A 26,101-nucleotide genomic window follows, 5' to 3' on the forward strand; every position below is an offset into this window, starting at 1 on the left:
TACTCTCATAGAAGCTCACTAGCACCTTAGCTTTTCTTTACATTCTCTTTTTCATAGAAAGATTTATGTTTTCTGAGATTCAGTGGGACAAACTCCTAACTGTAAGGAGAGACAGACTGAGTGATAAAGCCCAAATAAAGAGTTAATAAGGAGGCTTGCACCAGGTAGCTATCAAAGCATAAATAAAGAAAAAAAAAGAATTTATTAAAAATGTGAGCAATGATGAAGAAATTTGAAAAATAAAATATAACCCAAATAAACAAATGTCTACACTCATTATTGAATTTTCTATCAACACCTTTTCCAACTCCTAATAATTATGTGGGTTCACAGATATAATTTTGATTTGAAGGAAGGCAAACTACCACAAATTGTCAAGAAAATTTCCAAAGGATCATAAAAAAGCAAAATATTATCTTTTTTATTTTCAGTAACTGCTAGTCAAAGATAAGAAACAGCCTTAAAACAGATGAGCTGTCTACAAATATACAACTTTAATTGTGATGATTATTTCATAATAAATAAGTTTAACAGTAAATTGATTTTCTTTGTCTTCTTAAAGGTTGTTAATTAGCTAGCAGAAAGTTCAGCATTCTTTACTTCACATTTCAGTTGTTAAGAAAAATGTTAAGGCAAAATAGGCAAAGGTATATTCTTATTTTGGAGAGGAAAAATCCTTCAAATTTAGTCGTGAGCTACTTAGTGAATTTTTTTCCTATGCTGAGCACCTCCTAATTTAAATATTAAAATAGCAGTTGAGATCTGCAACTGTTAATCTCCAACCTCTTCTCAATTTTCACCACATATGAGTTTTAATTTCCCTTAATTTTTAACAAGCAAACAATTTCTTTTGTCCATGTCATGTTGAGTCAGTGTCTAATCCAGTAATCCCCCTTGTACTGCTAAATCATTTTTGAAATGAGAACTGAATACTTTTTAAATTACTTATGCCAAAAGTAATTTGAATAATTTCCTTCTAAAACACATGGTAAGTCCACATAATTAGTTTGTAATTTGTATTTGTTAAATACAGTCAGGATGGTCCTACAAATTCATTTCTGGCATTCTCATCATATGACCTAGAAATACAAACCAAAAATATATCATTATGGCTTAGAAATTCAAAAATAAAAAGTTGTAAGATGAAATTATTGATAAAGCAGAACACTGACATTTAGTTGTACATGTGTGTGGCTTACAATGAGTTCTCTTATATTTCCTCCAAAGAATCCTCTCAAGAATCTGGCCTAAGAATACTAGCCATGAATAACTTTAAAAGTTCGTCACCATTGGGAGAATTATAGACTTGATCTTTATTATTTTTGTCTAAGAATAGAACAATAAAAGAAAGGGAGATAAAAAATAAGAATGGGAGGGATTGTTTCAGGAAAATGGCTGTAGGGATGCTAATGATGGGCATGACAGAATGTCATCAAATGCATCATACAGTTTGAAAAGAACAGAGATATAAATGCCTTACCCCAGCCTATCAAGATGAAGCCCCACAGGTATTTGGTGTCCGAAAAGAAAGCCACAAAGATGAGATTATGCAGGTAGAGACCTTCTACCAAGATCCAATAATAGTTTGTAGCCAGGAAGTAAATAAACATCACAACAGCAATCTTGCACCCGATCTATTACAAATAAACCAGAATTGCATCATATTAGAACTCTTTGTTGTACTGGATGCCAACATTAGACCAATAAAAAACAAGTCTTCAGTTTCTTTTTCAGGCTAATATGTCTCCTTTACACAGTAAAGTCAAAACTGTCGAGAGGCCAAAACAGTTATTTTAATGCATCATTTTTGAAGACTGTGGACTTGATTCTATTTTTAAAATAAGTTTTTGTCTTTAAGAAGTTACCAAAAAAAATCACCTTTTCTCAATTTTTTCACTTTATAAAAATAATACACGACCATCACAGAAAATTAGGAACATATGGAAAAGCATAAAGAAGAAAATGTTGCCCATATTTCTAGCTTGAATTTATTTTATTTTGGTCTTTTTATGCAGCTATTGCTGCAAAACAAGCTGCCCCCAAAGTTAGTGACTTACAACAATAAACATTTAACGTATCTTATAAATCTGTGGATGGGCTGGGTAGTTCGGCTGATCTGGGCTAGGCTTGTCTCGGCTAGGCTCACTCATTAGAGGTCTACTCTCAGCTGGTACACTGTTGCTTCCACTTCCTTCTGTTGGGGAAAGCAAATCACAGTGCCAGCCCAGAATCAGAATCAGCAGGGACTATAAAGTTACAGGGCAAAGGCACAGATCCAGACAGGGTATTAATTCACACCATCAAGACAATCAATCTACTATACCTAATTTCAGATATATTGCTTCAATGATCTAATTGAGTAAATTATTGGATCAATCTATTTACTACCACCAGGACATTCAAGAGCAGAATCAAGTAACATAAAATTTTATATTGGAACAAGTCTTTGAGTATTCAATAAAGGGACTAAATATCATGGGCTTTTAAATTGCAAGCTTCTGGTTTTGCTGATGGATTTTTTACTTTCGAAAGTGCTGAGCCCCATGACAGTTGCTGTGGTGCCTACACCAAATACCATTCCAATCTTGTGCATTTTGTAGTTTCCATTCCAGAATATTCTTGAGGAAAAAAACCAAGAACTTTTAATAAAATGATTGATTAGACATGAAAGGACAGAATTGAGGGAGAAAACATCACTATACAAATTGATAATCCATTTTAGTTAGTTCAGAGATAAGTAAAAGCAAGTTAACATGTTTAGTGGATTGTAAAATTGTACTTATTTATAATGTTATACAAATTAGTAATGAGAGAAAATGGTGAAAACACTTACATACTGTGATTTGTCCACAGAAGGTGCTTCAATGGAATTTTGTGGGTCATCCTGCATTATTAAGGACTCCAGCTCCTTTACTCCTATGTGAGCGTGGACTACTCTGTCTTTGACAAAGATGCTTGTGGCTCTCAGCATGAAAGACACAAATAAGTGCATGTGGATATAGTTCCTAGTGCAATGCAATCGTCTATGGAGAGAAATATTCAGTATTTAAATTTGGATAAAATTAAAAATGGGGGAAACACCCAGGGCGACTGCTGCCACCACGAACCAGCCTGCTCCCCTCCAGCAGGGACTGGTTCGAGACTCCACACAAATTCCAAAATCTGCAGATACTCAAGTCCTTTATATGATATAGTGCAGTATTTGCACATAACCTATGCACATCATCTTGTTACTTCAAATCATCTCTAGATTACTTGTAATACCAAATACAATGTGAATGATATCTAAGTAGATGTTATACTGTATTGTTTGAGAAAAATGACCCAAAAAATAAGTATGTAAATGTTCAGTACAAACACAACCAGACTTTTTTTTCTGAGTATTTTCCATCCACAGTCTGTTGAATCTGGGGATGTGAAATCCCGTTATATGAAGGGCTGACTGAATTGGTGCTCAAAATTTTGTAATGATTTAGATTAAGTTGAATGGAATTGGACACATGTTAAAGTGGATAAAAAATAAACCATAACAAAAGCAATAAATACTGTTTCTTTATGTGCTGATATCCAATAATTTGGGAGATTATTTAAGATGAATTTTTGTCCAGTAGCACCAAAATCACTTGGGAACTCATTCAACTCGATGCTGTCTCACTTTGCAACAAATACACTGCAATACATATCTATTGGCTTAAAGGTTTCATACTACTTTGATGCTTTAAGTTTTTAAACAAAGAACCCTGAATTTGTCATGAAAAATTAATTGTCAAATAATATAATAACATTAGGCTGAATTAAAAACTTGCATTTGAGGAAAACATTTGGAAAATACTGTGAGACCTCTATGTCTTCTCTGGATAGGAAAGAGAATGTGTCCCTTCATGGGGAAAGTGATGGGCATCACTCACCTGAAGTAACCAATGATGAGAATAGCCACAGCCAACGAACCAAAAGAGATGGAGTAGCCAACAGTATACATTATATAGAGGCGTTCAAAGAATTCTTGCTGCAAGGGAAGAGACGCTCATGTATGATATGGGGCTATTTTACCAATAAACTGGCAAAGAAATAGTATGTCATTTTCAGAATCTTATCTCTAATTCCCTTTAACTTTTTTGAGCTGTAATTTGCATGCAATAAAATGTAGAGATCTGGAGTGACCATTTTGATAGGTTTTGACAAACCAAGTTCATTTGTGTCCCTTGCTAGTCAAAAAAACACCTGCCATCCACCCCCAGGAAATCACTGCTCCAATATCTGTCACCACAAATTAGCTTTCTCTGTTCACATACTTCATATACTTCTTGACTATTCTTAGACTTCTTAGGATTACATGTTACAGCATACACTTTTTTTGTCAACATACTGTTTTTTATATTCATCAATATTGTTACATTTATAAATGGTTCATTCCTTTTCAATTATTTTATTTTAAAATAATTATAGATTCAAAAGAAGTAGAAAATAGTGTAAGAAATGCACCAGCTTCCCTTCACGCAGTATTCTCCAAAGCTTACATCTTACGTAATTTTACTAAAATATCAAAACCAGAAATTTAATATTGATGCAACATGCATATTTATAGTTCTATGTCATTTGATCATATGTACATTTTTGTAACCATTACTGTAATCAAGTACAGAACGATTTCACCAGCACAAAGTTCTCCTTGTTCTGTCCCTTTATAGTGACACCTCCTCCTCTCCACCATCCCAAACACCTGGCAACCCTTAATCTGTTTTCCATCTCTATAATTTTGCCATTTCTTAAATGTCATATAAGTAGAATTATATAGTATGGGATCTTTTAAGATTGGACAATGGTGTAGAAATGTGATTGGACAAAAAGGATGTAATCTAATACTAACAGACTAAATGGGGAAACCCAGCAAGGGTTTTCCATGTTTCAATCAGGCTAATCCAATGAAGCCTCCATAAAAGGGCCAAGAAAATGGGATATAAAGAGCTGCTAGACAGCTGAATTTACGGAGGCTTGCAGGAAGGTGAACAAGAACTCATCCATTTACCAGAAGGGTGGTGCACCCCACCTCCACCGGAACAGAAGCTCCTGCACTTCAGACTCTTCCAGACTTCACCCTATATGTCTCTTCACCTGGCTGTTTATTTGTATCCTTTAAAATATCCTTTATAATAATATATAGTAAACATAAATGTTTCTCTGAGTTTTGTGAGCTGCTCTAGCAAATTAATCGAGCCTAAAGAGGGGTTCGTGGGAACCCCAACTTGAAGGTGGTTAGTCAGAAGTTCCAGGGGCCTGGTCTTGGGATTGTCTGCTGCCTTGCGCTCAGTGAGAACTATGCATCTCTAGGGGGTTTGTCTCAGCTTCCCTGCCCTTCTCCTGGCCTGTGGGCTGCATCAGTCATGCAGTTAGTGAGGGCCCCATGTGCCTCAAGGGATGCCTCTCAGCTCCTCTGTCCTGATACATGCCTTCAGCCAACTGCTGCCTTTCACTCTGTGAGAGCCCTGTGCACATCTCAAGGAATTTCTCTGAGCCCTCTGCCTGCCCCAGCCTTTGGCATACTTCCCGCATGCACTCGGTGAAGACCTCACGGCAAAGAATTGCCTGGTGGATCACAGCTCACTAAGACTAGGGCTTACTCCTTGGAATTCTAAGCCTTTATGCCAGCACTTGTCTGCTATTGGTATAAAAGCTTGTCTCTTTTCTCTTTGTCCCCTTCAATAGCCTGTTTTCTCCCCTTCTACTGTGGTCCTAGGGATACACGCAGCTATGGGTCTCTTCTCTCATAGGAAGGGCTTGCCCATTTCTGGAATTTAGTTCATTTAGATTTCTTGGCATCCTCAACTCATTTTTACAAGTTATTAATTTTGCATCTAATCCAACTTATTGTTGCAACTGCCTACAATCTGACTGGAAGCAGGAAGACTTTGCCTCATTTCTTTTAAAAAATATTATTCACTACTTATTATTTTTTCTTAATAAAATAGTAAAACTTTTCATAGAAAATATTTGAATAGGCCGGGCGCGGTGGCTCACGCTTGTAATCCCAGCACTTTGGGAGGCCGAGGCGGGCGGATCACGAGGTCAGGAGATCGAGACCACGGTGAAACCTCGTCTCTACTAAAAATACAAAAAAATTAGTCGGGCATGGTGGCGGGCGCCTGTAGTCCCAGCTACTCGGAGAGGCTGAGGCAGGAGAATGGCGTGAACCCGGGAGGCAGAGCTTGCAGTGAGCCGAGATTGAACCACTGCCCACCCCACCCGGGCCTGGAAGACAGAGCGAGACTCCGTCTAAAAAAAAAAAAAAAAAAAAAAAATTTGAATAATGTGTAAAACATAAAAGAGAGGAGGAAAAAAAAATCTTACAAATTCTAACCAATCAGAAAGAAACACTGTTAGTACTTCATGTACTTCACATATTTCTTGAAGTTGTTGTTGTTATTATTTTAAGAGATGGCATCTCCCTATGTTGCCCAGGCTGATCTTGAACTCCCGGCCCAGTCTCCCAAGTAGCTGCAACTACAGACACAGGCCACCATGCCCAGCTAGTACTTCATCAATTTCATTTCATTCTATGTCTGTGAAGCATTGCCTATTATTTTAAGCATCTGCATTCTCAATTTATATACAAGTTTAGTCCTGAATTTTTTTGTGTGACAAAATAATTGCCCAAGGCTGCAAACTCTTTATAAAATTTACATGCATATATTTGCGCTTATTTAACCAGTTCTTCATTAGAAATTTAAACTCGTTGAAACATCCATTATAATAATTATTTGTTCAATGAACATTTTTTTCCATTCAATTCCCCCATTCTAAATCCTTATGCTCGATTTTAGAAGTAAATTTATAAGATCAAAAAATATTATTCCTTTGAAGTTTTTAGATATATACTGCTAAATGGCTTTCCAAAAGTACATCTAGCCTTTGGATAGGAGATGTATTACATGGTAGTTTCTACGGTATGCTACTGTTTTAAATAACACACTCTAAAAAATTTAATAATCTTGTGACTTATCATTAGAATTCCTTCCCTTTTTTAACTAAAATAATTACCTCATTTTGCCAAGCCAATTATATAAAAATTTAGAGAAAAAAATAGTGCTCAAAAATATCTTAGTTTTGTTTTCCTGATAAAAATGTGGCATTTATTCTAAATGTACACTTTTTTAGTTTTTTGCTTTTCCTTCCTTATAAAAAAATTTTATTAACTATTAATAATTTATATCTCACAAATAAGTAATATCGTTTTGCCCTACTGTGTGTAAAAACTTCAGGAGATACCTAGTTTTCTTATTAGACATTTTTTTCTTGGATTTTTCTAAATTATTAAAGGTTGCAAACAATAGAAAACATTGTTTGTGTTTTTAATTAAGGAGGCTAAATTATACTAACACAATTCTTCAAATTTTCTATTAACTTTAAAATCATTTTACATAAACTAGCATATATATTTAGTACATCAACCATCTTTAATTATTTTTATTCTTAAAATACACAGTAATCACAGAAAATGGTTATAAGATTAGAGTTCAGTATAAATAAAACCATGATTTAATTTAATGGCCATTAACAGCTCTGAAAGGTTTGTATTTTTCATCATGTAATGCAAAAATGAAGATAATCACAGAGTACACTAAGTATCAGTGAATGTTTATTTCTATCAATGAGACTGAAATTCTTTTGAAGCATTTTAGCTTAACTGAATGTTGATGTTAGTTCCATTGTAGAGTACCTAACAATCTCCTTATATTGACTTATTTTATCTAAGAAGCTTTTCAACAATTAAACAGATAACTGAAAGTCTTTCTGCCAATTCCTAAGGAACTCATTAAGGCAGAAAGTTAAGACAGGAAGTTCTATTAATGCAAAATCAAAGAAACCTTCAACTCACTACTTCTCTTGCTGCTGTTCTCTCCCCCACCTCCCCAAAACATCACCAGACATAAAGAAATATGTCAAAAATTCGAAGGGTTTATGTATGATGGACTATTCTCAGGGTTTTCATAAAGCTAATTCATCACATTAACTCTTAGCATCATATGCATATATCATCATGCATTTTTACTCACGACATCTAAGTGATATAAATTTAAACACGACTTTTAAACCAACTTTTATAACTTAAAAGTAACTCTCTAGAATATCCCAAAGTTTACATATGATTTCTATATTGGAAACAGCACTGATGTGAAATTAGGACATAAGGGCTCTATTTTAAACCCTCTTGCCACCAAGCTATGTCACTTTGACCAACACCTAATCTCTGGTTCTCAGTTGACCCACATCTCTGAAATTAAGATATTGTGCTAGAAGATTTATATGATGCCCCTTGCTCCCCTTTAATCCTAAAACTCTAATCTTTTATACACTAATGAGATCATCTATTGGTAAATCTTATGAGGTGGAAAATACACCTCTAAAATGCAAAGGTCCTTCTGGAATATACAGATGAGATGTAGCCATTCATAGGTAACTAAGGAGAAATCACGAATCATGTTACTAACTACCTATTGGGATTTTTATTCATAATATAGCATAATATAATGCAATGTAAACAATGTAATCCAACATAACAAACATAACACACACACAGGTATAAGTATGGATGTATGTATCTCAGCCAGGTAGCTCTAGCCTATAGAAAATACCAGAATGATTGATATGCATCTGAAAAGATTGCAACATTGCCTTTATCTTTTATGATCCTTGTGTCGTGGAATAAGAGGGTTTTTATATATAATGGTTGGCAATTGAGAATTGCATTAAAACATGATTCTGCTTTCCCTTAGGAATTCACAAATAGAAAAATTCCATTACCTTTCCTATGCTGATATCTGGCTGCAGAAAGCGAAGGCAGTCTGAATAATTGGCCCATGTTTTATTTAAGCTGTGCATAAAATCCCATGTTCCATTGGGGTTACAGTGTCGGAAAGCAACTCCTGTAAAGACATGAAAGATGCTGAGATCGCTCAGTTCCCTTAGAATCTATTACCAAGAAAACGGACAAGTGAATGTTTGTTTTAAATTAATCATTTCAGAAAAATTCAATACCTTTATGGTTGAAGTCATAAATATAAGGAGGGCATGGAACAGCCGATATTTTCCCCACTGTTCCTCTGGGCCAACAAATGAGTCCATCCCATTCAGGGAAACAATTACCATCTAAAGAGAAAAAAAAATTAAAGTAAATAAACAAAGAAAAACGTAGTTGGAACCAGAGAACGAATGCATTCAAAAAACAAAATTTTAGGTCATTGTCTATAGCAAAATTAAAACAAATTGGTAGTTTTTGAAACTAGATAGAATAGATATGATGCAAATGTCCCAAAATTCATCTGTGTGGCTTCATCAAAGGCTCATTCATAGGAACATTTGCTTTGCATACATCAAAAATATTCAGATTATTCCAGCATACTAATTATGGTAGCTATAGCAATTAATTTATAAGAAACATTGGAAATCATTGTGAACCACTTCTGTGGTAAAGTTTTTCTGACCACCATAGTTGTAACTACATTTTTACACTAGATTCTTGAAAACTGTTTTTAAAGATCATAACATCTGAAGCAGCGCACTTCACTGGCGAGCCCCAAGACTCAGGTTTATCTTTTTACCAGTACTTTTCCTTGAGTCTAACATTCATCTCAAACAACATTCTCATGAACTCTACTCTTCTCAAGATGAATCCAGAACTTCATCACTTCTCACAATATCTACTGCCACCACGATAGTCCAAGCCACTTCATCTCCAACCTGAATGAGTGCAATAGTCTATGACTGGCCCTCCTGATTCCAACATTTCTTTCTGCAGGACAGTTCTCTGGGTGGCATTGGATGAACCCAATTCTCTCTGCCCCTTTTTCTTGTAGTTCTCAAGAATAACTACAAAATGTGCTGGGAATGCAACATGCTGAGATAAGGGGTGAGGAACTGCCTGGAACAGTCCAGACTCAGTTCCAAGCCCTCCTAGAAACAGGATGTCTCCAGACATTAGCCCAGTGCACTCTGTATTCCCTGAGATATATAACCAGGGTTGGGCTGTTGTATGGGGTCCTTCTGCTGTGGTGCACGCAGGTCATGAGCAGTTGAGATTCCATCCAGCCCAGGCAGCTTTCCCGAACCGTGGGGCACCAGTTATCAATGACTTCTAGGCTTCTGTTGTTCCTTGCTGCCTACCTCTGAGTAATAAACCCATTTCATATAACTCATGCTCTGGGTATTCTGCCTCACTGGACTCAGACAAGTTGGTAACTAGTGCACAGTAAACCTGCTTCACACTTTCTTTCCTTTTTGACACAATAGCCCCAAATCCTCCAACAGCTCCCCATCTCAAAACGTAAGTTTTTATAATGCCTGAAGTGCACATAGGATCTGCCCTCTCACCCAGACAGACTTATTCCCTTATCTCCTTCGTATTTTCACTCAAATGTCAACTTATAAGTAAACACGCTTATCTAAAATTGCATCCCAAAATCTTCCTTATACCTTTTCCTGCTGTATTTTTCACCTGAGTTCTCATCACCTTCCAATATTGGGTGTTATTTTATTATTATATTCCTAAGTCACAGGATTTAAGAAACTTGAGGTTTTTGCCTGTTTTGTCTCAAGCTTTAGCCACATTCCGGGAATGCACCTGGCACTTGGTGGAGGATTAACAAATATTCAGTGTCAATTCTCTGTGCTCTTGCAAGACTCCTTTCAATTAGTGATGAACTGAACTTCCAAGAAGACAGCCTGTCAGCCAAATTATACCCCAACTTCTCAAAAAGAGATGGCTTCAATGACTGCTGTATTAGTTTTCCATCGCTACTGTAACAGATTACCACAAACTTCACAGCTTAAAATAACAGAAATTTGTTTTTTCACTATTTCTGTAGGTCAATAGTCTGCTGGACTCAGCTGTTTCTCTCCTTGTAGACCCGTGAGGCCAAAATCAAGGGCTGGGCAGGGCTGCATTCCTCTCTGGAGGCTCTGAGGGAGGATCTGTCTCCTTGTTCATTTGGGTGGTTGGGAGAATTCAGCTCCTTGCAGACATAGAACCAAGGTCCCCATTTCTTTGCTGTCAGCTGTCAGCTGAGAGCTGTTCCCAACTTCCAGAAGCTGCTTGCTTTCGTTGGCTCATGGCCCCCTTCTTCCATCTTCAAAGTCAGCAAGGCAGGTTGAGTCCTTCTCACATGTTTAATCTCTCCTCCTCTCTCATTTTCTGCTTCAACTCTGATTCTTTTGCCTTCCTCTTCCACTTTAAAGGGCCCGTATGATCACATGGAACCCACTCAGACAATCCAGAATAAGCTCCCTCATTTTAAGGTCCATAACCTTAATTCCATCTGCAAAGTCCCTTCTGCCGTGTGACACAGCATACACAGGCACAACAGCAGGTATTAGGGCATGGACATCCTTGGAGGGCCATCGTTCTGCCACCACAAGTACTACCCATTATAGCTCTCTCAGTTTTTTAGTTACCAGTTACACTAACTGTGCTGAGGATTTTTGTTCTAGCTAATGTTCATTTTGTCAAGTTGTTTGCTTAGTTTTGAACAGTCAGCATAACAGAACCTTACAGAAACACTGATCTCTACAGAAAAATAAATTCAGTTATGAACCTGAAATTAACTTCTTAGCATCCACCATATCACACAGAAACAAATACTTGATTTGCTTTGTGCATTGCCGAAGCAATAAGAAAAGAAAATGTCTTTCCAAAAACATTTTTCTTAGAAAAAGCCTTGCTTTGCTCACATAATAAAAGCCCGAGCTTTACATATCACAGGCAAGGAAGGAGCCCATCCCACTGGCCCCTGCTTCTGGTGCACAGCTCCACCTGCCTCTTTCCACCATTATCTGCTTTGTTGTTTGTATGTTTTCCTTTTCATTTATACAGAATGTAATGACTCCACCTCTCCCAACAACTCCACCTTTGCCCTCAACAGTATATCTTGATATCTTTCAATTCACCTTTTCATTAACAAGTCACATGTCTTTATATATCTGAACTGTCCAGTCGATATGTGCCCAGTATCTATTGTGTAATTACATAAATTGGACCTGGACACACATTCTTATTTCTCGGTAACTAGATATCCCTCCAAAACGTATGCTGCAATGTCATGTGCTGTTTTCTAGCAAAAGCCAATGGCCAGTTTATTCTATAATTATATAGTTTTTAAATTGCCATGGAAATTTTTTTTCCTCGTGCTCTAAAAGGGACAGTTTTCTCATTCCCTACAAGATACTGCCTCACACATGCTGCCCAATTTTTAGAAAACTGACACTCTCCCAAAATACTTCTGTAGATCATGCTTATTTTTTTGGTTGCTCTTTGACAAAGAGAATGGTAAATGTTCACAGAAGGTTGAACAAAATTGAAGAAGCCATGAATCTCACATAGAAAATAGAGATTTTTTTTTTTCTTTTTGAGACAGTCTCACTCTGGAGTTAGTGGTACCATCTCAGCTCACTGCAACCTCCGCCTCCCAAGTTCAAGCAATTTTCCTGTCTCAGCCTCCCGAGTAGCTGGGACTACAGGCACCCGCCACTATGATGGTATTGTATTTTTAGTAGAGATGGGGTTTCACCATATTGGTCAGGCTGGTCTTGAACTCCTGACCTCAGGTGATCCGCCCGCCTCGGCCTCCCAGTGTTGGGATTACAGGCATGAGCCACTGTGCCTGGCCAAAAATAGAGATCTTAACTAGCACTCTCTCCTTGATCAGATTGCCATCCAATGTGAGTAAATACTTTCATTATTTGGCAAGGACCTAATTAATTGACTAATGGCTCCCCATCTCTCTTTATAAATTAGCACCATTAATTATAACTGTAATTATTTTTGTGTGCCAGGACAAACTAATTATGAGTGAAGCTTGTCAAACCATGACATTTACACAGAACAATCTAAAATTTGGAAAACGTTTTTCTCTTTTCAAACAAAATGTGACCACACTTGAAATAATATTTTGGATCAATAATATTTTTATCTTTGTTTTTTAAGTACTTGAATAGTTTTATAGCTGAATATTTGCAGTTATATATCCTTTTCTCTCTTTCATAAACATTAGGAAAACTTTTATGTTCTTATGTTCTCTTATTAAAAAAATCTTTCATAAATAAAACAGAAAATCATATACTCATAACCTAGAATTGACAGCTGCTAATATTTTGCAAGTTAATCTAATTTATTTTTTGCTACAGATTTTTAAAGTAAAGTATAGACAGTCTGACAGCTCACTCCTAAATATTTTGATATGCATCTCTTGATTTTAGAAGAACATAAAAATGAAAATTCCTGAAATTAGCTAGTGAATTCAAAATGTCATTCTAGTGTTTTACAATTTTAAAGAGCACTTGAGTCAATTTATATATAATTAGACATTTTAATTGAAAGGTAAACCAAAGTTTGACCACATTTAATTCTGTCTTATTTGCATAGAAAAAGATCTCCATGCAAATAAGGATCTTGAAGAAAGTGTTTTTTTTCTTTTAGTATTTATTCATCTACATGCTTCACATCATCCACATCTTCACAAATTTTAGATGTGACCTAAGTTTACTACCAGTTAATTTATTCTTTTATGTATAATTCATATGGTGTGTGACTGACGCACACTTGCTTATCGTGGCCCATCCTATTTCCTCTTTTGAAATGTCTTTGTGATGGTTAATATTAGGGTCAAATTGATTGGATTGAAAGATGCCTAGATAGTTGGCAAAGTATTGTTTCTGGATGTGCCTGTGAGGGTGGTGCCAGAGGAGACTGACATTTGAGTTAGTGGACTGGGAGATCAAGACCCACCCTCAGTGAGGGTAGGCACCCTCCAGTTGGCTAGAACAAAGCAGGGGGAAGAAGGTAGGACAAGCTGGCTTGCTGAGTTTTCATCTTTCCCCTGTGCTGGATGCTTCCATCCATTTCTCCTGCCCTTGGACATCAGACTCCAGGTTCTTCGGCCTTTGGACTCTTGGACTTACACCAGTGGTTTGCTGGGGGCTCTCAGGTCTTTGGCCACGGACTGAAGGCTTACCTGTTTTTGAGGCTCTTGGACTTAACTGAGCCACTATTGTCTTCTTTCTTCCCCAGCTTGCAGATGGCCTATCATGGGACTTCACCCTGTGATCATGTGAGCCAATTCTTTCTAATAAACTGCCTTTCACATATACGTATATCCTATTAGTTCTGTTCCTCTGGAGAACTTTGACTAATACAGTCATACTTTCCCCTCATCACATCTAATTCCTACTTCTTTACTTTTAAGATGAGATCATTATTCTTCCAGGAAGCCTTCCCTGATTAATTAAGATTCATCTTCAGTGGTTCTATAGTTGTTAAAATACCTCTGTTGTTAAAATCATACACCATCCTGAAAGATGCCTGCCTTCCTTATTAAGCCATTAACCCCACAGAGAAAAGACAGAAACTTATTCATACTTTTCAGAGCTTACTCTGGGCACATAATAATATTTGTTGAACTGTTAAAGGGACACTGACGATGATAATGTTGGCCTAGGTGATCTCTGAAATATCTTCTAGCTCAACAGTTTATAAGATTTCATAGAAAACAGCTTACTCAGCCATCATAGATAATAATGCTTTCAAATTTTTTCATGATGATGTATCTCTTTGTTAGGAGATTTCCATATCTAAGATATTAGGATCAGCATTCTTTAGAAGTTGCATGAGTGATTCCCTTTTCAGACACTATTAGACTAGCCATTCAGAAAGCTTCCTCTTAGTACAAGATACCTACAAAGGCTATATTAATGTAAAAGCCTTCTTTCTTTAAATATGGCTTAGCTGGCTGTAAAGTAAAGGAATAAATTGTAAGCCAGAAATATAGGAGCAGCAAGCTCTACATTTGGAGTTTACCTTAGAGGCTTCTATTGACCTGTTTACTTAGAGTTTTGCTGGTGTTCAGGTAACAAAAGAAGAGCCTGAGGCCTGATGGGGTGGAGAAATTGAACAGGAGACCCCTCTAGAAAGTCAGTACCCCCAAAAGATGACGCTTCTCCCAATAAGTGGGTGGGCAAGAAATAAAACCATCCTTCAGAAAGAGATTGGTTTGTGTCATTCTTGGGTACATTTGGAGTTGGAATAGAAAACAGTGGAGGGGAAATTCTTCTCTAAACATTTCTAACCACAAGCCCATATTTATGTGTGATCTAAATTTAGTTTAAATTGGACTTAGGTCAATAATTCATCTAGGCACCTTGCAGTTGCAAACACAAATTTTCTCTAAAGAAAATGTTCTTTAAACAAGAACCTCATGAGGTTGCTCATCACAAATCATTAGACACACAAGGAAATAAGCCACCATGTGTGGTGGTCAGCATTGACCAGCAGTCTATAGATATTACAATTATCATATGCAGCATATAAAGCATGTCTAGGAAAAAAAGAAGAAATTTGAAAGAATATTGAAGGAGCAAGAGACTATCAAAATTGAATATGAAGACTTCAGAAAATAAAAATGTAATCAAAATTTACTAATGGATGGATTGAACAGTTGTTAGACAAAGCTGAACAAAGAGCTGGCAAACTGGAAAATATATTCGAAGAAATTACCAAAATAGCAGTAAAGAAAGAAAGAAAAGGAAAATACAAAAGACATCGACACACAAAGAGTAGTATGAATAGGTCCCATATTTGTCTTCTTAAAGTTCCAGAGGGAGATAAGAGAGAGGATAAAGGAGAGCAAAATTTCAGAGGCAAAATAACTAAAATATTCCAATCACCAAATAAACATACAGATGCTCAGATTCAGGAAATCCAATGAATCTATACCTAGATACAGAGTGAAACTGCAGAATATCAATGTTAAAGAGTTCTTAAAGACAGCCAGACAGAGGCCGGGCATGGTGGCTTATGCCTGTAATCCCAGCACTTTGGGAGGCAGAGGCAGGCAGATCACGAAGTCAGGAGATCGAGACCATCCTGGCTAACATAGTGAAACCCCATCTCTACTAAAAAAATACAAAAATACAAAAATACAAAAAAATTAGCCAGGCATGGTGGCAGGTGCCTGTAGTCCCAGCTACTCGGGAGGCTGAGGCAGGAGAATGGTGTGAACCCGGGAGGCAGAGCTTGCAGTGAGCTGAGATTATGCCACTACACTCCAGCCTGGGTGACAGAGTGAGACTCCTTCTCAAAAACAAAAAGCCAGACAGAAAAAGCTAATCACCAACAAAGGCTGAGAATTGATTTGTCAATAATAACAATGGAAGCTAGAAAAAAAAAAAAAAAAACAGTATCTTTAGGTGATAAAAGTAAATAATTTTTAACCAAGGATCATATGTCCAGAAAAAGTATCTTTCAAGGTTGACACCAAAATAAAGACACTTTCCAACAGACAAAAACTGAGATCACTATAAACATATTCTAATATAAAGATTCAAAAATATATAAATAAAGGACATTTTATTCAAAGAAGAAAAATTATAATAACATAAAATTAAGGTAGAACTAAAGAGCATATAATTTGGAAGCAATTAAAGTATCTCAAACTGTGTTTATTATTTGGAAAAAGGAAGCGAATGATAAACTTTAAACTTTCTGAAATTAAATATATGTGAAAAATTTCTAGGATAACCACTAAAAGAATTAAATATAACACATATCTTCCATACTAGTTGGGGGTGGCAGGGGATGGAATAAAATGAGAAAAAGGTCTCAATCAATCCAGAAGAGAGTTGGAACTGGGGAAGTGGAAGGGCAGAGGAAGAGCTGGTGAAATAGAAAGCCCACATGAGATTTTAGAATTAAACTCAAATATTGTATATTAGTAACTACAATTAATGTAATTGAGCTAAATTCTTCAGTTAATAGACAAAGATTATCAGAATGGATAATGAGAAAAACTCTATGTGTGTCCTGTTTGTAAAAGATACTCCTCAAATGTAAATATACAGAAAAGTTTAATAAAAGAATGAGGAAATATGAGTTGTTATTTAATGGGTACAGAGTGTCAATTTAGATGGAAAATTTCTGGAGATTGATTGCACAACAATGCGAATATACTTAACACTACTGAGCAGTACAATGAAAAAAATTTTAATGGTAAATTTAATGCTATGTATATTTTATCACAATTAAAACATTTTTAAAGGATTGGAAAAGATACACAAGACAGATACTAACCAAGAAAGAAGGAAACTAGTGTTGTTAAATTTTTTTAATATAGTAATTTTAAATTGTACATATTTTTTAAATATAAAGGACAAGTATCCTAGAGATAAAGAGGGCTACTGCATATCTACAAAAGGTTTAATTCACCAGGAAATCTAATATTTCTAAACTTAAATAACCTCCTAACATATTTTCAAAATACATGAAGTAAAAATATCCAATGAATTTTTCAATGAAAAGTTGAAAAATTCATCATCATAGTAGCATATTTTAAGATATATATATCTCAGAAAATAATAGGTCAAGCACATTTAAAAAATCATTATGGATGCAGAATATATGAACCACACAACTAAGAAGCTTAATCTAGTGGACACTATAAAACATTGTACTCAGAAATTAGAGGGCATACATACCTTTGAAGACCACATGGAAAATTATCAAAATTGACAAGAATATAAGACATTAAGTCTCAACACTTTTTTTTTTTTTGAGACAGACAGTCGCTCTGTCGCCCAGGCTGGAGTTCTATGGCGCGATCTTGGCTCACCACAACCTCCGCCTCCTGGGTTCAAGCGATTCTCCTGCCTCAGCCTCCCGAGTAGCTGGGATTACAGGCATGCGCCATCATGCCCAGCTAATTTTTGCATTTTTAGTAGAGACAGGGTTTCACCATGTTGGCCAGACTGGTCTGGAGCTCCCAACCTCAGGTGATCTGCCCACCTCAGCCTCCCAAAGTTCTGGGGTTACAGGCGTGAGCCACCGTGCCCAGCCATCCCAACACATTTCTTTTTTTTTTTTTTTTGAGACAGAGTCTCGCTCTGTCACCCAGGCTGGAGTGCAGTGGCGCAATCTCGGCTCACTGCAAGCTCCGCCTCCCGGGTTCACGCCATTCTCCTGCCTCAGCCTCTCCGAATAGCTGGGACTACAGGCGCCCGCCACTACGCCCGGCTAATTTTTTGTATTTTTAGTAGAGACGGGGTTTCACCGTGGTCTCGATCTCCTGACCTCGTGATCCGCCCGCCTCGGCCTCCCAAAGTGCTGGGATCCCAACACATTTTTAAAACTCAGTATCATGCAGACCACATTCTCTGATCATAAACAATTGAGAAATCAGTCACATTTATTGGCATTTAGAGAAGTATGAAGTAGATTTTGAACTGCATATTTTATAATAGAGGCAATGTCCACAGGGACAGAGCCTACTCCTCCAAGCATACTGCATGGTCAAGGGCAAATCAGTATGCATGCTCTCTACAGGCAGACAAACCCTGAAGAAAGGACTAAGCGATAGGCTGATGTGCACATGCCCAATTGCTATTCTCATACTCACTATCAGGCAAGTCACTTTTTCCACAGGGAAGGAAAAGCATGTAGGGTAGAGATGAAAAGAGTGTTGTTATTCTGCTGCACACCCCTCCACATGGAAATGTGGATTGACTGATAAGGATCTCCCTAACACTAAAGAAGGAGGGAAATGTGCAATCTTTATGAGAACGGATAGGAGGCAGAAGGAGAGCCAATTTTCTTGGCATCTTTACCTCCCTCCTGGAGTTGAGCTGTGATGTTGAGTTCACATTGTACTTTCGCTTTCAGCACAAGGACAATCTGCTCCTCTATAGTAATGGTGCCATCAGAATCCAGCTGTAGAAATGAACAAAATACAAACATTTTCATCATGTTTTTTTCAAGCCAGATACAAGCTTTCATTATTTCACCTTCTAATCTAATTGAAAATGAGTTTTGATATCAAGCTATTTGAAATAGTCCTTTATCTGAATCAAAATTCAAAATCCATCAATGTGTAAGATTTTAGAATTTTACTTTTACCTGATTAGCCTTTTAAAAAATCCCATACCAGAAGAAGTGAGAAAATTTTAATATAGTTAGGTAATTATATTAGAGATAATAGACTATGAAAAAAATAAAATAGAGATATTATACTAAGAAAAAATATTTAAAAATAAAATAATTATATTAGAGATAATATACTACGAAAAATAGAAATAATATACAAAAAATATACAATTTCCTGCAATATTATGCTTCCATCTAACATGATACAATTTATTTACTACCAAGAGTGGTTGGTTCCAGAGGAACAGAACCTTAAAGAAGGAACCATCTGTATTTATCACCTATAGCTGTGTAACAAAACATCCCAAAATACTGTTGCGATTTAAAATAACAAACATTAATTTGTTTCACAGTTTGGGAGATGCTTAGCTGGGTATTATTTTCTAAGATATTTATAGCACAAAGAGAATCTCAGTGAATAGTCAGATACATAGTTTTGGAGATTTCTGGATTATATTCATAGCTCAATGTCCATATTTACTTTAAAAATTTTTTTTAGGAAATGAGAGAATAAGCAAAAACTAATTTTGGGGGTTGAAATACATACCAGAATTTATCTATCAATGTAATACAAAACAGATTCTGAGTTATAAGTAGATACACTGAAAGTGAGCCTAAAATCTCACATATCAAAAAGAGAGAATGAACTGGAAACACACGAGTCTCTGAGTGGGCATGGCAGGAAAAATTGACTCCTTCCCATTCGTTCTCTAGAAACAGTCAGGCACAACTGAAGTTTTTTGTTTTGTTTTGTTTTGTTTTTTTCCTGGCTGTTTTTTTTTTCAGTTAAACCGTTACTTCCTTTTACTTCAATCCTAGAAAACATTGTGTAAATTGTGACCAAATTTCAGAACTATACATTTGATTCAGAGAAATTTGTCTACAATTATCAAACGCAAATATTTCAAATCATCCCTTGTACCATTTTTACTTGAAAATATTCTTTTTTATTTCTTTCTGTGTACAATGCAGCCTTTTTATAGGGATAACCTTTTCCAGAAACTATGCATCTTATAAACTACAGCTTCTAAAGATATTTTGTTCTAAAACATCTGGTCAGTTTAGCCAGGAGCAAGTATGATCAGAATGTGCTAAATCACAATCTGTTAAATTGATCTTTAGTCATTGTATTAGTCCATTCTCACACTGCTATGAAGAAATACCCAAGACTGGGTAAGGAAAGAGATTTGATTGACTCACAGTTCCACATTGCTGGGGAAGCCTCAAGAAACTTACAATCATGGCAGAAGGCAAAGGAGAAGGAGGCACCTTCTCTTCACTGGGCAGCAGGACGAAGTAAGTGCAAGCAGAGGAAATGCCAGATGTTTACAAAACCACAAGATCTCATGAGACTCACTCGCTATCAGAACAGCATGGGGGAAACCACCCCCATGATCTGATTACCTCCCCTGCTTCCACCCTTGACATGTGGGGATTATGGGGATTACAATTCAGGATGAGATTTTGGGTGGGAACACAGCCAAACCAAATCAGTCATTTCCAGTAAAAGCAAATAAGTACTTGTTTTTTATATTGCTTTCTTTTATTCCTTTGTTATAGATACAAGCACTCTTTAACATAGCATGACATTAAAATGATAGTGTACTTCAAACAGAAGAGCAGTTTACATTTCCAATGTCTAGTTCTCCAAAAGCAACAATTGTACCCAAAACAAAATGTTACATTTAGAAAAATAGATGTTAGTAACTTTTCCTGGACAAGTGATCATTTATGATTTGAAATAAAATGTTAAATTCCAATCTGTCACATATTTGATAGCTAAGAGAAGCCCTAATTTGGTAATTTGTACTTTATTAAAAGCCCCTAAAGTTGTAAATATAGATACCAATTTTAATGTCAAGATATGAAAATCTTCATAATTAACCCAATATTCACATTTATTCAATTTTTAAGTAACCATAAATCCATAAGTTAGCTTAATTTAAGAGGTATTCTGGAACTTCCAGCATGATGGAGTTGATGTGCTTTCCCCAATTCCTCTCAGTAAATATAAACAAAAGCCCTACACATTACATATAAAATGGATATAACAATATTCTAAAAGGCAGAGAGAAGATAGCAGAGCAGGCTACAGATCCTGGAAAACAACATGGTGGTAAATTCCCTGGGTTTTCTTTCTGCCTCATACATCCCCAACTTGGAGTAAAAGAAGCTGGAAACCCTGGAATATCAATAGGCACAGGCAGAAAAATTTAAGTCTCAAGAGAAGCCTGCTCTCTAGCCAAGGAAGAAAAAAGACAGCCTGGGAAAACACCACAGAAAAAGCTGCAGCTCACAACTGGGGCTTAGCCTGGGAGGGTTCCTGGCTCTGCCCAGGGAAGAATTCAAAGACAAGCTGGTGGTGTTTGACAGCAACTTTTATTGAAGTGACAGTATACAGCAGCAGCAGAGGTACTGTTCCTTGCAGAGCAGGGCTAGGCAGTCTGCCCAGAGTAGCAGCTCAGAGGCAGTTCTGCAGTCATATTTATACCCACTTATATGCAAATTAAGAGGTAGATTATATAGCAATTTCTTTAAAAAGGGTGGTAACTTCTGGGTCATTGGGTCATTGCTGTGGAAAGGGGTGGTAACTTTCAGTGTTGCCATGGCAATGGTAAACTGGCATGGAACACTGGAGGATGTGTCTTATGGAAAGCTGCTTCCACCATTTCCCTCTTTTAGCTAGTCCTCAGTTTGGTCTGGTCTCCGAGCCCCGCCTCCTACCTCAATATCTCAAGGGTTCAGCTTTTTACTCCATCTCATTACATGTGATTTGCAAGTCATAAATCATTGCCTCCACGATGATGTACTCTCCTTAAAATCATAAAAATTATAATTTTTAAGAAGTATTCAATCTTATGTAATTATTTTGTTCTGCTTGATCTTGATTTGCGGCTTCATGAACCCATTAGTTTTTTCGTTAGAGTTTTAAAAATTTTTATTTAGTCCATTGATCTCAATGGCTACAACAGGTCTCACCTGGTTTCTCAATGGTCTTTTGATTTGCTTAGTTTCTTGGCCTCAGGCTTGGCCTCTTGGTTCAAAATCATTCTACAAAATAAATTCGTTATGCTCCTATTGGTTTTACTTTGTATTATTTCCTTTAAACTTTGGACCTAACTGTGTCATGCCCCAATTATATAGAAACAACACTTCTGATAGAATAATGCTGGGCCAATGCTTCAAATGATAACCAACACTTATGGAACCAACAAAATTGAACTTAACAGTGGACTCCGGGAAGATTTAGCCTGAGAGCCACTTTCTCCAGGTCAGGCTTGTTGCTCAAATGTGGCTGAAACTGTTTTGATACTGATTCCTAGTCGCCAATCACTTCTTCCCAATGTGAGACCAGACCAACAATCCAGGACAGGTGTATCTCAGCACCAAGGGACAATTAAAACCAACCCACAGGAGAGTCGATCAGTGATGCTTCCAGAGAAACGTGGAAGTTGTAAGATCCAAACTAGAGTAACTTGTGTCAAGCCTTGGCAAGTGGAACAGGGCAGACCCATGAAGGCAGGGCTCTCACACATGATTTGCTGGATAACGGGAACTATCGCAAGAAATTTTCCCAAACCACAGTTTACTACATGGACAGCTTAGACAAGGACAGCTAGCAACACAAGGACAGCTAACCACTTATACAAGAACACTGCCTGACATGCTGTCTCACAAACCCAACCCAAAATGACAAGGGACCCCTACAACCTCCCAGAATGGTTTAAGAGCAAAGTAAAGAACTAAAACATTCCCTCTCACTGGCCTGAAACAAAGGCTTCTGGACACCCCACCATTTCTTCACAATCTGCATATGAGAAGCCTGGACTTCCACCCCTCCTGACAGTAACACAGTGTCTCTCTACTTCTCTGCTGGAGGGGGGTCAGAGAAGACCTAGTGGAGAGTCACCCTCGCAGTAACAAGGCTACTCCCATTGTGGTGTCAGTGGAGGCCACATGAGGAGCAGAACTCATACCCCCACCCATCAGGACCATGGAGCAGCCCATCATAGGTGTCAGTGATAGCTGACGGAGGAATCAAAACTTCTATTTCTATGAGCAGTAATAAGGTGATAATCCCACTTCCCCAATTATATTAGTACCAGATAAAGTAGAGCAAACAAAATTACCAGAGACTAAAAGAGGGACATTATACAATAATACAAGGGTCACTCCATCAAGAAAACATGGCCCTCAAAAATGTGTATGCATCAAAAAAACAGAGCTGCAAAATATGTGAAGCAAAAACTGATAGAACTGAAAGAAGAGATAAACAAATCCACAATTACAGTTGGAAACTTCAACCCCCTTTCTCAACAATTGATAGAACAACTAGACAGAAAATCAGCAAGGATATAGAACTCAACAATGCCATCAACCAACAGGATCTAATAGACATTTACTGAACACTTCACCCAGCAATGGAGAATACACTTTCTTTCCAAATACATACAGAGCAAATACCAAGGTAGACCATATCCTGAGTCATAAAACAAATCTCAACAATTTTAAAAGAATTGCAAGCATACAGAGTTCTCAGATCACAGTGTTCTCAGACCACAATGGAATAAAACTAGAAATCAATAACAAAAAGATAACAAAACTCTCCAAACACTTAGAAACTAAACACACTTCTAAACAATCCATGGGTCAAAAAGAAAGTCTCAAGGGAAATCAAAAGTACATTGAACGGAATGAAAATACAAAAACAACATATCAAAATTTGTGGGACAGACCTAAAGCAGTGCTAAGAGAAATGCATAGCACTAAATACATCCATTAGAAAAGAAGAAAAGTTTTGCATCAATAATATAATCTCCCACCTCAAGAACCTAGAAAAAGAAGAACAAAATAAAACCAAAGCAAGTAGGAAGAAGGACATCATAAAGATAAGAGGAGAAATCAATGAAATTGAAACAGAAAAACAATGCAGACTGTCAGTGAAACAAAGAGCTGGTGATTTAAAATTACCAATAATATTGACAAGCTTCTAGAAAGCCAACCAAGATAAAAAAGGAAGAATACACAAATTAAACTATAGAAATGAAAAAGAGATAGTGGTTGCCAGGAGTTGAGGGGTGGTAAGTGCAAAGGAAGGGGGTTTGGCTAGAAAGAACACCAGAATGGACCCTTCTGGGAAGAAAATGTTCTGTATCTTGACGGTTATCAATGTTATTATCTTGGTTGTGATATTTTACTGTAGTTTTATAAGATGTTATCTTACAAGTGATAAGGGGGGAAACTGGGTAAAGGATACACATGTTCTCTCTCATTAGTTCTTCCAACTGCATGTGAATTTACAATTATCACCAAAGAAATCATTTTTTTAAAAAAGCAGCATTCTTCTCTCACTTAAAAAAACCACAAAATATTACCTCATTCTAGCAAATGAGAATCTACCACAGGTGATCATTAAAAAAGGTATATAAAAATGTTTTAGATATCATTATTTTATAATTTTACAAAAAATATATCTTTCCTAAAGTGAAGTCTACTTAACAAATATAATGTTCTCTTGGAAAGTTATTATAACATTTATATATTTTTACTTGAATTTCGAAAGGATCACAAGGATATGTTTTGTTAAAAATGAATTCCCTTCTAGGCTAGTGTGGTGGTTAATTTCATGTAGCAACTTCGGTGGGCCATGGGTGCCCAGATTACATTTGTTTCCAGTGTGTCTGTGTGTCTGTTTTCATCCAAGGTTAACGTTTGAATCAGTAGACTCAGCAAAGCAGATTGCCCTCCCACAGTGTAACTGGGCCTCATCTAATTTGTTGAAGAAAAGTTGAACAAAAGGCAGAGGAAGAAGGAATTTGCACGCTTTTTTTCCCTTCCTGGCAACATTTCATCTCATCTTCTCTAGCCCTCAAAGTGAGATTTATGCCATCAGCTCCCCTGGTTCTCCGACCTTCAGACTTGGACTGAATTATACCACTAGCTTTCCTGGATCTTCAGCTTGCTTACTGCAAATCCTAGTACTTCTCAGCCTCCATATTGTGTAAATCACTTCCTCACAATAAATCTCTTTGTATATATATCCCACTGGTTCTGTTCCCTGAAGAACTCTAATACAGCTAGCCATTCTATTTTCCACAGTATGAGAGAAAACTGAGCTGGTCTATAAGAAGGAATTTTGCTTGGAATTCAGGGTTTCTCATATACTCCAGTATGAATGGGCCAAGTAACAAATCGATTTTATGAACTCTCTACTCCATGTTTTCCGACAGGCCTCAAAAAAGTTCATATGAACTTATAATTATTTTATTTTCCTTTTCTTAAATGCCAATGTCACTCTCACGAATGTGATTCCCTTGAGAGTAGCTGAAGCTTTTATGTTCTAAAGAAGGTTTAACAATGAAAACATGTTTTTAATTACTTAGAATGTATTGTCTGTAATATTGCTTTACATCAGTGTGCTGTATTCAGGAAACCCATCTCACGTGCAGAGACACACATAGACTCAAAATAAAGGGATGGAGGAAGATCTATCAAGCAACTGGAAAACAAAAAAAGGCAGGGGTTGCAATCCTAGTCTCTGATAAAATAGACTTTAAACCAACAAAGATCATAAGAGACAAAGAAGGCCATTACATAATGGTAAAGGGATCAATTCAACAAGAAGAGCTAACTATCCTAAATATATATGCACCCAACACAGGAGCACCCAGATTCATAAAGCAAGTCCTCAGTGACCTACAAAGGGACTTAAACTCCCACACAATAATAATGGAGATTTTAACACCCCACTGTCAGCATTAGACAGATCAACGAGACAGAAAGTTAACAAGGATATCCAGGAATTGAACTCAGCTCTACATAAAGTGGACCTAATAGACATCTACAGAACTCTCCACCCCAAGTCAACAGAATATACATTTTTTTCAGCACCACACCACACCTATTCCAAAATTGACCACATAGTTGGAAGTAAAGCTCTCCTCAGCAAATGTAAAAGAACAGAAATTATAACAAACTGTCTCTCAGACCACAGTGCAATCAAACTAGAACTCAGGATTAAGAAACTCACTCAAAACCGCTCAACTACATGGAAACTGAACAACCTGCTCCTGAATGACTATTGGGTACATAATGAAATGAAGGCAGAAATAAAGATGTTCTTTGAAACCAATGAGAACAAAGACA

The 26,101-nt window shown here is 36.8% G+C and overlaps 1 protein-coding gene across 2 annotated transcripts in view; it reads right to left on the reverse strand.

The window, feature by feature from the left end:
• Positions 1-26,101, reverse strand: part of PTH2R (parathyroid hormone 2 receptor) — an 88,749-nt gene that overhangs the window by 43,083 nt on the left and 19,565 nt on the right. For both annotated transcript variants that reach the window (XM_032754725.2, XM_058439076.1), the window contains exons 2-7: positions 18,640-18,742; positions 9,034-9,144; positions 8,800-8,921; positions 3,909-4,006; positions 2,834-3,023; positions 1,481-1,634 (exon numbers count right to left, since the gene is read on the reverse strand). In XM_032754725.2, the coding sequence (XP_032610616.1) occupies positions 1,481-1,634; positions 2,834-3,023; positions 3,909-4,006; positions 8,800-8,921; positions 9,034-9,144; positions 18,640-18,742 (778 nt within the window). The remainder of the gene's footprint in view (positions 1-1,480; positions 1,635-2,833; positions 3,024-3,908; positions 4,007-8,799; positions 8,922-9,033; positions 9,145-18,639; positions 18,743-26,101) is intronic.

This window comes from Hylobates moloch, unplaced genomic scaffold, assembly GCF_009828535.3.
Source record: "Hylobates moloch isolate HMO894 unplaced genomic scaffold, HMol_V3 SCAFFOLD_1, whole genome shotgun sequence".
In the NCBI taxonomy this organism is placed as follows: Eukaryota; Metazoa; Chordata; class Mammalia; order Primates; family Hylobatidae; genus Hylobates; species Hylobates moloch.